General features: G+C 41.3%; 1 protein-coding gene across 1 annotated transcript in view; it reads left to right on the forward strand.

Moving 5' to 3' along the window:
* The first annotated feature begins 2,520 nt into the window (after nucleotides 1-2,520).
* The window catches only part of NEK9 (NIMA related kinase 9), a 51,981-nt gene continuing 40,019 nt past the window's right edge, over nucleotides 2,521-14,482 (forward strand). The window contains exons 1-5 of the mRNA XM_007941357.2: nucleotides 2,521-2,739; nucleotides 7,243-7,420; nucleotides 9,324-9,379; nucleotides 9,937-10,007; nucleotides 11,661-11,766. Of these exons, the coding sequence (XP_007939548.1) occupies nucleotides 2,521-2,739; nucleotides 7,243-7,420; nucleotides 9,324-9,379; nucleotides 9,937-10,007; nucleotides 11,661-11,766 (630 nt within the window). The remainder of the gene's footprint in view (nucleotides 2,740-7,242; nucleotides 7,421-9,323; nucleotides 9,380-9,936; nucleotides 10,008-11,660; nucleotides 11,767-14,482) is intronic.

The raw sequence follows: 14,482 nt of genomic DNA on the forward strand, positions 1-14,482 counted from the left end.
ACATAATAAACAAGACAGTATTTCGCTAAGTATTGGAAGAAAATAAGGAGTGATGTGATAGAGTGGGAGGGCTGTGTTACTTTGGATTGGATTGGATGTGAAAAAGCTAAGGATTAAATTAATACGAGAGCAATATAAGCGGATCATCATTATGAAGGCTAGTACATGAATAGAAATACTTAGGGATCCAGATTGTTTGTGTAACAGTCCATGTTGAGTCTGACACAGAGTGTAGGGTATCCAATTTAAAAGGAACATTAATGAACTACAGAGAGGCCAGTGTGAGCTCATCAGCCCTCACACCCTTCACCCCATTTTACCTTCCTCCTGTATTTGCTGTCACAAGATGGTGCGAATTTTGCTCCCATTTACAACCCTAAAGGCAGTTGGAGGCCACCTAGCGGCACCGTAGAAGAAAGGCCTGGCCATCTACTTGCCTAAAGATTACAGCCAAGAAAACCCCATGAAGCAGTTTTCTGTACACGTGGGGCTGCCACGAGTCAGAATCAACAGCAGTGGGTTTGGTTGTCATTCACCTGGTTAGAAACCTGTAGTGGGTTTCTTTAATAGGGGCTCCAAAATTACTGAATGAATATCAGGCTTTTATTATCCTCTATGGATGTGCACAATCACCACAACAATGAGCTCAAACATATCAGAGACCATGGAGATAGGGCAAAACTAGGAGAGTCTCCTGGAGTTACATCCACCACACCAGCCATATCCAACTGATCACAAGGTTCTAAACGTTCCTCAGATGGATTTCTTAACTCTGGGCCTCTTCTGTATTCACACTGGTATTATTTCAGTTCTAGGTTTCTTTCCTTAGAATATAAATTGCCTCCTAACTAGTCTCCCTGTTTCCTGTTTTTGTCCTTCACATTTTTGCAGAGTTCTTTGTAAAATGTAATATTGGTCTTATCAAGTGTCCAAGCTAGGCATTTATGCAAAAGAAGATACTCTTAATTATTCTGGGGAAAAATAAATTAACTTGCCTGGCAAATTGGAACATATAGTCATACTAGTCATATACTCCCCTGTTTAAAAACCTCCAATAATTTTCCACTGCCCACAGGAAAAGTCAAACTCTGTAAAATATTTAAGGCCCTATTCTTCTACCTCTCATGCACCTTGGGCTCCAGTCCTATGACTTTCAGCCCAACACATCCTGCTCTTTATGGCTCTGGAGCCAATTGCTAGGTTTGACACTCAGCTCCCCTTACTAGCTTCAAAACACTAAGCAAGTTACTCAACCTCTATTATCTCAGATTTGTAAAATGAGAATAATGCAAGGATTAAATGAGATAATGCACACAAAGAAACTCCTTTTATTATAGTACCTGGAACATAACAGTAAATGTTAGCTGGTATCTCTGTAATGTAGGCCACATTCGCAAAACCTCACGCATTAAATAAACACCAGGTTTGGAGATGGGAAGTTACCCAAGGTCACATAAATGACGAGACATGTTTTCTCATTGTATTCCAGTTCTCTTAGTGACCTGAGGGCAGGGAACATCTTACTGCAGATTCCTCACCCTCAAGTAGAGTGTCTGGCACCTAGTGCCCAAAGATGTTCCATGAGATCAGATGACCAAAGATCTGGGCGATCACAAAGAAAAATGTTAAATTCTGAAAAAGAGAAGAGAGGCTGTATGTCAGGGTGACTGACAAATTATTTTTGGCCACGTGTGGAAGAGAGAGGAAGGGCGGGCCCTGGGGCAGCTCTGGGATAGATAATTGGGCCTACTGATCTACCTGACACAGAGACAAATTTTGGCTTACTATAAAAGTACTGTAGATCCCTGGGTGCCACAAATGGTTAAGCACTTCATTATTAGCAGAAAGGCTGGTGGTTCAAAACCACTGGGGCACCGCTGAAGACGCCTGGTGATCTGCTTCCGGAAGGTCACAGCCTTGAAACCCCTCTGGAGCAGTTCTACTCTGAACACATGTGGCCGCCATGAGTCGGATATGACTTCACCGCAACTAACAACAACACAATTAGTAAAATATCTTTATAAACAAAGAGGACTGTCCAACACTGAAAAAGCTGCTTCCTGAACCACTTGCTCTGGGGGCAGTCCTGGCGCCCAGACGAGACAACGTGACCTCTGTACCTCGAAGCTGTATGGGAAGCACCGCCTGGCCAGGGATCCGGGGCAGCGATTTACAGACCCCAGAGGGGGACATCCATGCCCTTGTCGGAGCCCTTCGGTACCACGCAGTTCCCACCACTCGCTCGCTAACGCAAGCCCAAGGCCTCGCTTTCCCCGCCCGCCCCGAGGGCGTGAAGCCCTAGCCGCGGGATTAACCAAGAAGGCCAGCAAAGCTGGACCGGAAACAAAGAGAACTGCTTCCGGGTCAGGGGAAAGGCGCCACCATGGAGCCTCGCGGGGTTACGGGGCCGACGGAGCCGCAGGCCGGCGTCTAAAGACAGGGAGGCGCAGTGCTGCTCGCGCCGCAGGGGACCGGCGGGTCGGTCCTGCAGGCTGGTTCCGAAGGCCCGCGGCCGCCGCCATGTCGGTGCTGGGCGAGTATGAGCGACACTGCGATTCCATCAACTCGGACTTTGGGAGCGAGTCCGGGGGTGGCAGGGACTCGGGCCCGAGCCCCAGCGCCGGTCCGGGACCGCGAGCCAGCGGCGGCGCGGTGGAACAGGAGGAGCTGCACTACATCCCCATCCGCGTCTTGGGCCGCGGCGCCTTCGGGGAGGCCACGCTGTACCGCCGCACCGAGGTAGCGGCCCTCGGCTCCGGCCGCCGAGCCCGGCACACCGGGCTGCCCGGGCCCCTCCTTCTGTACCCCGCTTTCCAGCCCCAACTGGTTGTCAGTTTTGCCCGCGTCTTCTCTTCCTTACTTAGTGTGCGGACTCCCGCGGGGCATATGTTGCAGGCTTTTCTCCGCTACTCTTCCTCACGTGCACCAGGGATTCGTTACAGTGCTGGTTTTACTATTGGTCGTTTTTGTTAAACCTGGGAACTGAGCAGGTGATCACTTAACTTCTGTGAGCCTCAGTTTCCCATCTGTAAAATGGGGCTAGTGAGAACTACTTTTAAAATAGTAATGACTTTTATTTCTTAAGGCCATTTTAAGAATTAAATGTGTTATTAAAACTGTAACGTGATGTACGAATGAGACGTATTGGCAAAACTAACTTTCTCAGGCTGTGTAGCTCTCCAGGGTCGGAGTGGGTGAACGGGGTGGGAAGGGGCATAGCTTCAGTATCCCCACACCAGTGGCAACTCTGTTGTCTTTGCCATTATTTTTAAGTTCGCATGTGAACACTCAGTTGCAGGTGGTTCTTGAAGATCATTGGGAAGATCGTAGTGTGTTGGTTTCTTTATCAGTATTTATCCAGCGGTACTCATGCATGAGGTATACTTGATTGTATTGTAAGCGGTTAGTGCTTAACCTTTTGGGGGATGAAGACACATAGTTAACTCTTGCCCCACCCCCAGGAATCCACACTTGTACATGTATGCTTCCTTTGAAGAGCTCCAGAGATGACTGAGCACCAAGTTACTGATCTAAAACCCCGCAGTGGTGACTCTAGTATCAAAACCTAACCACAAACCGGGTTTGATAACTAAAGTCTTAAAACTCTACTTTTAGAACAGTTCAACGTGTAATGAGAATCTGTTGTGGTTGCTAAAGGTCTCATTCCCTGCAATTCATCTGTCAGCGATCCATCTGCAGTGCTGGTGTGTATTCCAAGCCAGCACACTAAAGGCTGAAAGACTGCAGAGAGAGGTGGTTGCAAGAGAATATTTTTAGTGTTCTTTTTGATTCCACAAACCAAAAAACCAAACTGCCATTGAGTTAGATCTGACTCATAGCGACCCCTCCTTGGATTTCCGAGGCGGTATCACAACGGAAGTAGATTGCCCAACCTTCCTTCTGATGAGTGGCTGGTGGGTTTGAACCACCAGCTTTCTGGTTAGCAATGAGATGCCTTAGGCACTAGGCCATGATGTTAGAGTCACTGTTATTCTTAGTATTCTGTGTTCTTATTTGTCCTCAATATGAAAAAGAGGAGTTAGAGAAACAAAGAGTGTTTAAGTGACTTGTTCACTTCAGTTAGAGGTTAACCTTGGACTAGAACTGGGTCTCTTATCTCCTTGCATGTGTCTTCCCATTTTCATCACGTTGGAATTCATGAGTGGGATTGTTTTAAATCAAATTTAATTACACTTCCCAAAAATGTCATAGCTTTATATCACCAAATATTTATTGATATGTGAATTTATAGTGGTTTAATTAGAAACAGCCTTTTTCCTCAAGAAACTTATATTTCAGTGGGAAGATGTTAGCATGTTAGTAAACAAAGAGAATCTAAGTTGTATCTGTATATAAATTTAAAAGAATGGAAGATACTATTTCAGTGTACGAGTTCTGAAAATGAAGGGAATGGTTGTGTTGAATCAATGTGGAGTAAAAGGTTCACATTGAACCTTTTCTCAAAAAAAAAAAAAGTTAATTTTTTTTTAAAAGGGATCTTGCTTTTTTGCTTCCTAAAGGAGTTTTAAAGACCTGACAGAGCTGTTCTTAAGGTTGAGGACAGTTATTTGGTGGAGATCCTTCTGGATTGCAGAGTAGTGTCAGTAAAGAATTAGAGATATCATGAAAGGGAGTGGACACTGGACATGAGTTTTCATGAGTAGAAGAAAGCATGTGATACTTAAAAGTATGACGGGATACAGAGTTGAAGAATGGGGCAAAGCAAGGAAAGTGAATTTAAGGCCCTTAGGCTTGACTTGAGGAGCTCTGGTAGCACAGTGCCTAAGGCATCTAACTTAATCAGAAGGTTGGTGGTTCAAATTCACCAGCCACTCTGCAGAAGCAAGACTGGGCAGTCTACGTCATAAAGATTTACTATTGCAGAAACCCAGTGGGGATCACCGTGAGTTGGACTCCACTCAACTCAACGGCAGTGGGTTTGGTTTGGTTTTCTTTTTAGACGTGACTTAGGGCACCAGCCACTCCTCGATCTACTTCCGTAGAGATACTGCCTCAGAAACCCAGGGAGAGGTTGCTGTGAGTCAGAAACAACTTGACAGCAGTGAGTTTGATCTGGTGTTGGTTTGAAGGCAGTAGTGGTTCAGTGGTAGAAATCATGCCTTCTGTTTGGGAGACCTAGATTCGTTGCTATGATGCTGAGCCACTTCCAGCGGAGTTTCTAGACTCAGACAGACTGGAAGAAAGGCCTAGATCAACTGATGAAAAGCATATGAATCACAAAGTTCAGATCCAGTTGTATGTGGGGTCACGGTGAGTCAGAGAGCAACTTCATGGCAGCTAGCAACAACAGGCGTGACTTACCTAGAAAGAGTAAATTAAAATCACATCAATCTTTGATGTCTGCATTTACAAAATTAGAGGTAAATTCAGTATTTTCTTTTTATGAGAAGTTGTGTGGTCAGCTATAGATAGCTGCTCTCTGGTTCTCTACTTCCTCAGCTTCCTCCCTGGTTTCCCCATTTCCTTTCTCCTATCTTCCTTGCTCCTTCCTGCCTTCTGAACTTTGTTTTTGGGCAGATGCTGCCCTTTTGGTCTCATGTGGTTGATTGTTCTGAGGACCACATTCCTCATGAGTGTTATTGGTCACTTTATAGGTCTGTCTATTGTTTGACTGAAAGGTGATCTCTACAAGAGGGTTCAGTTCCAGGTGTGAGGGTGTCTAAGGGCCATAGTCTCAGGGGTTGCACCAGTCTCTTATCAGACCAGTAAGTCTACTAGTCTTTTTTATGATTTGAATTTTGTTCTCCATTTTTCTCCCACTGTATCCAGGACCTTCTGTTGTGGTCCTGATCAAAGTGGTCACTAGTGGTAGCCAGGTACCACCTGGTTCATCTCATCTCAAGGTTGTGGATGCTGTTGCTCATGTGGTCCATTAGTACTTTCGACTAATTGTTTCCTTGAGTCTTTGATTTTCTTTATTCTTCCTTGTTCCAGATAGGAAGAGATATCTTAGCTGCTCCTAGCTGGTGTTTTTACCTGAAACTGACAAGCAAATTATGTAGGGCAACAAAGCTGCAGCATCTTCATGCTTTACTAACCCCAGTCCTGCAGTGAATTACGATCCTCAATTGTATGCACAGCTTTTAACTAAAGTCTGTTCAATTTTTAAAAATATATATATTTTTTTGTGAGCTTCTTTAATTGTGTTTTAGGTGAAGTTCCTATTTCTTTTAAAGCAAAACCAAAAAAAAAAAAAAAAATCAAACTCACTGCCATCAAGTCGATTCCTACTCATAGCGCCCCCTCCTTGGGTTTCTGAGGCAGTATCTCTATGGAAGTAGATTGCCCAGTCTTCCTTCTGAGGAGTGGCTTGTGGGTTTGAACCGCCAGCCTTCAGGTTAGAGGTCAAATGCCTTAGGCATTGCCCTGCCAGAGCTCCCAGTTATTTCTTTGAGTCTTTGATTTTCTTTATTCTTCTTTGCTTCAGATAGGAAGAGAGATCTTAGCTGCTCTTAGCCTGCATTTTTTACCTGAAAATGACATGCAAATTGAGTGGTCAACAAAGCAACAGCATCTTCATACTTTACTGCCCCCAGTCTTGCAGTGAATTATGGTCCTCAGTTGTACGCACAGCTTTTAACTAAAGTCTGTTAGTTTTTCTTTTAAAATATACTTTCTCATAAACTTCTTTAGTTGTGTTTTAGGTGATGTTCCTATTTCTTTTAAAGGGAAAAATAAAAGAACTAATCTCTGCCCTGTCCATCTAGGAAGTTTTCTTTCTAGGCTTGTGAGCCCATGTGGAATCTTTTTTTTTTTTTTTTTAATTGTGATTTGGGTGAAAGTTTACAGAGCAAATTCACTTTCTGTACAGCAGATCACATACACTTTGTCTCATGACATTGACTACAATTTACCCCAATGCAACAGCTCCCCTCAGACTTTCTCCCCATAGTTACCTCATTCCTGTGTCCATCCCTCCATGCACTCCTGCCCCCTGAGCTGTTTCCCTGTGCATAAGCTGCCCTTCTTTCTCCCATGATTGTTCTCTCCAAGGAGTGTATCTACCTAGTGTAAATGTTCAGCTCATATGCCTGTTTTTTGTTTGGCTGGAAGCCACAGGTGTGGCTTCAGTTCCAGACCTGAAGGGGCCATAGTCTCAGTGGTTCCGCCAGTGTGTATCAGACCAGCAAACCTGGTCCCGTGTCTGTCTCCCCCCGCCCGTGTGGATTCTTTCACTGTTAGGTGAGAGGAAAGCACTATACCTCTGTTACTGTGTTGTAGGATGACTCACTGGTTGTGTGGAAGGAAGTTGATTTGACCCGACTGTCTGAGAAGGAACGCCGTGATGCCTTGAATGAGATTGTTATTCTGGCGCTACTGCAGCATGACAACATCATTGCCTACTACAATCACTTCATGGACAATACCACCCTGCTGATCGAGCTGGAGTATTGTAATGGTAAGGGAGAATTCCGGGAGACTTCCTCCAGCAAGCCATTCTTGTGCTCATACTTACCTTGAGGGGGAAAATAAAGAAAAGGCATATACAGTGATGAAAACTTTAAATGGGGTTCTAGAGTTAAAGACCAATAGTTTAAGCCCTGGAGAGTTTTGAAGTGATGGACATAATAAGGAGTGGGATTTTCTTCTGCATACTCAACCCTTGAGATTATAGCTCCATCTTCAGTTGGATTTTATGTTCGTTTTTAAAGTTGTTCCCCCCCCCCCATAAAATGACATTAGTCAGGTATTAGAGACAGTGCTGAGTGGCTCTTTTGATACAATATGAAATCTTACAGATGATATTTATATTAACTTGTGCTGAAGCTATCCTATTAAAAAATGGTCAAAAAAATCATAACTGAATGAAAATGATACATAGTAAAGCCTGGCCTTATTTATCTTGTCTCTGATTTCTTTGGACCATGTTGTTTATAAGGTGCAGTATTCCCTAATTGTTAAGAGAAGACTCAAAACCCATATCCTAAGCTCTGTAACCTTGAGTAAGAAAATAACTTCTCTGTGCCTTACTTTCCTCATGTTAAAATGAATTTATTAATGATAGTACCTCCTTCCTAGGGTTGTTATATTAAATGAATTAATACATTTAAAGCCTTGATGTGTAACAAATGTTTGTATATATATTGTACTAGCTGGTACCTTTGCATAAGAGAACTTCTAAAGCCCTTTTTCAAGGTGTATGCTAAAGGAAAAATCCCACTGCCATCCAGTCAATTCCAGCTGATAGCAACCTTTCAGGACAGAGTAGAATCTGCCTCATAGGGTTTCTAAGGCTGTAAATCTTAGGGAAGCAGAGAAGCTAGTGGGTTCAAACCACTGACCTTTTGATGAGCAGCCAAATGCTTTAACCACTATGCCACCAGAGCTCCTTGCATGCTAAAGAGGTCCTAGCCTATTTCTCCACATAAATCTCTAAGAGAAAGCTCCCAGACTTCTAAGTTTCTTATCTAGACTCATGTGTGTTATGATTGTTTCTGGTTCCGATCAACCTTAAATGTATGAAATCATATTAGAGATGTTTGAAGGAACTGAAGCCTCAAGTAGTTAACTTCCTTAGTGGTTAGGAGGAACTAGAACAAATTACATATTTTTTGGAACTCTGAGTTTCTCGATTGCAGAGGAAGAAAAGTTGTAAATCTTAGCTGGGACTAAAGTGTAATTTATAGTTGTAGGTAGGAAATAAGATGAAGCATGATAATTCGCGGTCTGTGTTACTCAGTAAAAGGAAGGGAGAAGCAGACCCATGCTTATTCAGCATGAAGGAATTAGTAAAGAGAGTAATGGTTGGAAACAATCTAGGCAGAGACTCTGCACCTTGGGAAGCCTTTACAACGAGAAGTAGAAAAAGAAGTTGCCAATGATATATACACGGTCTGTGCAAAGCATTGCATCACAGGTGTAAGCTGAATGTTCTAGCAGTTACACTCGGAGAATTGTTACAGAAATATTGCAGATTCCTTAAAAGGGAATTCTAGAAAAGAAAATCATCTGATTTCAGAGACATTCAAGGTAAATTTCACTAACTGGGTGTTAGAAGAATGCTTTTCACTCTCATCTGTTTCAAAAATGCCACACCGCCCATTTTTGTATTGAGCTTCTTCTATTAGGAGAATCTTTGAACATATTTCTGATACAGGCCTTGAGAGATGGCAAGAGTTCTCTGCCATTGTGAAAAGCCAAGAGGGAGGAAGAGGTTTCCTTTGAAGAGGAAATGGAATCCCCCATTTTTTTGTTGTTGTTGTGTTGCCACTTGAACCCCATTAGATATAGATCCAAGCTTTGGTAGCTAATAAGCAATTCAAACCTATCTCTAAATAATCTTCTCTCTTGTTTAATTGCAGGAGGGAACCTGTATGACAAAATCCTTCGTCAGAAGGATAAGTTGTTTGAGGAAGAGGTAATTCATGTATCTGTGAAGGGAAGCTAAAATCGTGTGATGTTCTGATTCTTGCATTCTAGTTGTATATAACTCTTCCAACAATGAAGAGTGTTGTTCTCCTTTTGTTCAGACTCCTTCCAGGCTCTGATTGATATTCATGAAAAAGGAAACCTCTAACAAGGAAGCTGTCTATAGCTGCTTCCTGAATGTTTTACCTCCACATCATGATTCTCGGTGGGCTTTTTCCCTGGTTCTCTTACTGCATACTGGTATGCCCAGTTTTCTATACCTCTGCATTCTTCTTAGGGTTTCTTTCCACAAATCTGCTTCACCATACTATATTTTGTAATGATACTGAAAATATTCTATGATGACCTGCTTTTTCATCTTACTCATACCACTTTTCTTTGCCTATTCAACCTACAATCAAGAGATGTCAGGTCATAATGAATCATAACCTCTGGTTTCAGCTTCCTTTGTTTTTTGTTTGTGTATGTATGTATGTGTGGTTATTTAATTGAGATTTTTTGTTTGTTTGTTTCTAATCCCAAATATAATTTATTTTGTTTCTGCAGATGGTGGTATGGTACCTATTTCAGATTGTTTCAGCCGTGAGCTGTATTCATAAAGCTGGAATCCTTCACAGGTAATGCGTGAAGGAAAATTTATGCGTTTGATTGCTCCCCACCAGTCCAACCTCTACCTTGGCGTTTTACTTTCTTGATTCAATAATGAAAGCTTTTCCTCGTGTATAATTCAGAAAGAAGAGAGTGAGTAATGAGGGATCTTATCCTCACTTCCTGAGTTCACTCATGTTTATGAACTAGGAAGAATCTCCTCAGTAGATAGGTTCCTCTCAATCATTTCTTTTAGTGACATATTAGAGTTCATTTAATACATTAATTCATCAACAAAGCCAGAAGTGGGATTAGATTGCTTGGAATTCACAGTAAATGTCTTTACTGAGCAATAATTGACTTATTATTTTTCTTTGATAATTATTTTCTTTTAATTTAAATAAAAAGCTTATATATTTTGCACAATTAATTGTACGGTCTTATTAGATCTTTATTAAAAAAATACATTCATTTCTGGTCATAGGAGAGGCCATTATAAGAACATTCCCACTTTGTGATACCCATCTTAAGTGACTTATTGACCATTGCTAGAGATTAATTATGGGAACTCTGGTAGTGTAGTGCCTAAAGAATTTGACTGCTAACCAGAAGGCTGGCGCTTCAAACCCACCAGCCACTCCTCGGAAGGAAGGTTGGGCAATCTACTTCAATAGTGATACCGCCTCGAAAACCCAAGGAGGGGTCGCTATGAGTCGGGACTGACTCAGCAGCACATAACAACAACAACAACAGAGATTAATTATAATACACTAGTGTTTCTTTTTTTATTGGTTTGTTTATTTGGTTGACATACATATCTGGGTAGTTGTTGAATGGCTACTGATGCATATTTTTGTTTTCTTTCTAAAGTAATTGCATATATTGCTCAGGTTTATTCACACCTTTTCATAATGGAAACCAGAGTATGAACCAGGAAGTTTATTTTGTGTTACATGTAGTCAGTTAATATTTACAGAAGTAGCCGGTGGCTGTATTTAGATGAGCTCAACAGCCTAGTGATGTTGCCGCTGGGATTGCAGCCTCTTCTTGGCCTTAACACGTTATGTGAAACCTTGACAGACAACCCAGTGTTAGCATTGCCAAGTACTGATTCATCCAGTGCAGAAGTGGTAGTTGAAGAGGCAGTGTACCTCATAGGAATTATGGGTACCTGGAACACCATTTCCTCATACGACCTTTTCAGGTTTTCCTAATGGCTCTAGTGGTATGGAAGGACCTCTGGTAGTGTAGTGGTTAAAGCATTCAGCTGCTAACCAAAAAGGTCAGTGGTTCGGACCCGTGGCCACACCATGGGAGAAAGATGTGGTAGTCTGCTTCCATAAAGCTGTACAGCCTTGGAAAGCCTGTGGGGCAATTCTGCTTTGTCCTAAAGGGTTGCTGTGAATGGGAATTGACTCAATGGCAGTGGGTTGGGTGTGTTTAGTGGTATGAAAGACATTCCTGTGCTGTGAAGTCCTAAACAATGAAACTCATTTTCTGCTTTCCTTCTCCTAACTCCCTTTTCCAATGTCCAGGGTATGTGAAAATGATGGGTCACTTGGGATCCCATAAGAGAATCTGAGCAGTGGTGACATTTTTATTCTGTAAGAATCTTGCATGAGGTTTAGGATTAGATAAAACAGTTGACTATATAGGTTTAATATGCAGTACCTCTTTTTCAGAGATATAAAGACATTAAATATTTTTCTGACCAAGGCAAACCTGATAAAACTTGGAGATTATGGCCTAGCAAAGAAACTTAATTCTGAGTATTCCATGGCTGAGACGGTGAGTACATGTTACCCTTTACTAATTTTCTTTTTTTCCTCTTCAGTACTGTGGAGTATAACTACGCCCCCTAAATCTTGCACACTTTCCTCAGTATTCTTGCAGGTTCTCTGTACTTATAAAACAAGTCTTTGGAAGTCTTTTTCCTGGGTTCACTGGCAGGGATGTGTGTGTCTGGCTGTTCTGTCAGGAATCATTGCCATCATATGTCTGACTAGAGACCTTTATAAAGGCAACAGAATGCTTTTCTGTTTTCTTCTAGCCTAGGAGCTTTAATAGATCTCACTTTATCTCTTAGGTAATGTTTGAACGTCTCCTGGTGTGTTTTCTTTGCATGTTTCTGGTTCAGAGAGAAATTAATTTTTATAAATGAAGTCTTTATTTGTAAAAATGCCCAGAGAACAGTCTGAAGGGACTGTTGATAAAGACTAGGTATAAGTTGATCTTGAGGACAGTGATCTCATCCTTTTAGGAACTGTAAAACCCTGTTAACTACTTTTCTGGCTTCATAGTACTCTGTCCTTAAAAGAACTTGAAGATGTAAGTTAAAAAAATTATTCTGTCCTGATGGTGTGTTTTGGTAATGTCAAGATAAGCCTGCAAGCAATTTCAAAGCATCTAAGGATGCTAAGGCAGCTCTGGTAGCATAGTGCCTAAGGCACTTGACTGCTAACCAGAAGGCTGGTGGTTCAAACCCATTAGCCACTCCTTGGAAGGAAAATGGGGCAATGTACTTCTGTAGTAATACTGCCCCGGAAACCCAAGGAGGGGTCGCTGTGAGTTGGGTCCGACTCGACGGCACGTAACAACAACAAGAAGGATGCTAATGAACCAAGGTTGAGAGTCAGCTTCAGGGACTCTGTTTGGATGCTGGTGACCAAATTGAGCTTCTAAGGAAACAATCATGTCCTTATATGGGTTTTTCTCATCAAGAACAATCTAATAAAAAGAATGGCTTGACTGTTATAGCTATTTAATGCAAGGAAGGAATGATTAAAAAAAAAAATTTAATGCCATGTAAGCCATCTGAAAATTTCTTTACTTGGCTGATTAAAGATGGCTTGTCAATTTATTAGAACTGCCAGGACATTCATTGTCTCTCATCTTGGGAGAGGCACGACTTTCATTCAGGGCATTTATTTCCAAACCCATTTCTGAACTAAGAAAGTCTTTGTCAAGTTTGAAAGAAATCTACCAGCTATGTTAGTGTAACAGATGTCAAAATGAGCTATTAAAAAAAAAAAAAGATTTTATTACTGTGTTCATTTTAGTTAGAAATTGTAACCCCTTCATTTGATTGCCAATTCACTGCCAGGGTTTTTTTTTTTTTCTCCCCCTTGGTGAACTTTTACTAAGAACAGTGAAACTTGTGAAAGCCGGGACCCATGTCAGGGAAACCTGCTAGAGAAGGAAAACTCAAATGTTGTTAGGTGCCATCGAATCAGCTCTGACTCATAGCGACCTTCTGTACAACAGACCAAAACACTGACTAGCCCTGTGCCAGCCTTGCAATCCTTGCTATACCTCAAATATTCTGCACTAAATAATGAGTAATAGAAAAGTAGTTACTGCACCCTATCAAAGGCAGAAAACCTGTGAGACCTGGAAAAACAAGGCAGTCCTGTCGTATTCCGGCTCTCATCGTGTTCACTGTATATTTTTATCTGTTTGATGTCTATTTTTTTTTAATGCATGTTATTGAAATATAATTATGTACAGTGAAATACACAAAACTAAAGTGACATGGGTCAATGCATTTTTTTTTTTTGCAGTGTTCCCTCCCTACCCCTCTCACCCATTTCCCTCCATATATAAGCCTTTCCTTGACCCTCCACAACAATGAACTAATAACTATATTTGTCCTTCTGTGATTGATTTATGTCACTCAGCATAATGTCCTCTGAGTTCATCCATATTATGCGGTATTTTGCAGACTCAACATTATTCTTTAGTGCTGCATAGCATTCCATTATGTGTATGTACCATAGTTTGGTCATCCATTCTTCCACTATAAATCTTCGAGATAAGTCCCTTGCCAGATATGTAATTATCGGCAAATATGAATTTGTTGCTGTAATTTTTGTTACGTGCTTTTTCGTGGTGTTGATTTCTTTGTTCCATATAATTTTCTATGATGAGCTCATTTTGTTTATGAATCGTGTTATCACTTCCTCTTTTGCTTTTGTTTTAGTATTTGCAAAATATTTGTGCTGGTCCTCTTTTTTATTTTAGTGTGAAGGTTTATCATTTTTCTTTGAGGTTACTCTGTGATTCATAGTTTTCTTCCCAACTTTAGAACAGTCTGTTCTATCTTATAGTTGTCTTGACTTCCCTACTATCTAAAAATTCTGTAACAACAGTTTTTTCGCTCTTTTTGGTTTGTAGTTGTCCTCATTTGTCAATTAATATCTCTGTTTCCCTTTTTACAATCTTGTAGGCTTCTTTACTTTGGATACTTCCATAGCTGGGTTGGTTTCTGGGTTATGTCATCATGTGTGTTAATGGTCATTTGTTGTTGGCGTTGTTGCTTCTCTGTCCAAAGAGCACCCTTTAGCATCTCTTGTAAGGTTGGTCTGGTTTTGACAAATTCCCTTAATTTCTGCTTATCTGGAAATGTCCTAATTTCACCATCTTATTTGAGGGACAATTTTGCTGGGTATGTAATTCTTGGTTGGAAATTTTTCTCTTTCAGGGTTTTATATATACCATCCCATTG

Source organism: Orycteropus afer, unplaced genomic scaffold (assembly GCF_000298275.1).
Source record: "Orycteropus afer afer isolate SDZICR_OR568_19922 unplaced genomic scaffold, OryAfe1.0 scaffold00079, whole genome shotgun sequence".
Lineage (NCBI taxonomy): Eukaryota > Metazoa > Chordata > Mammalia > Tubulidentata > Orycteropodidae > Orycteropus > Orycteropus afer.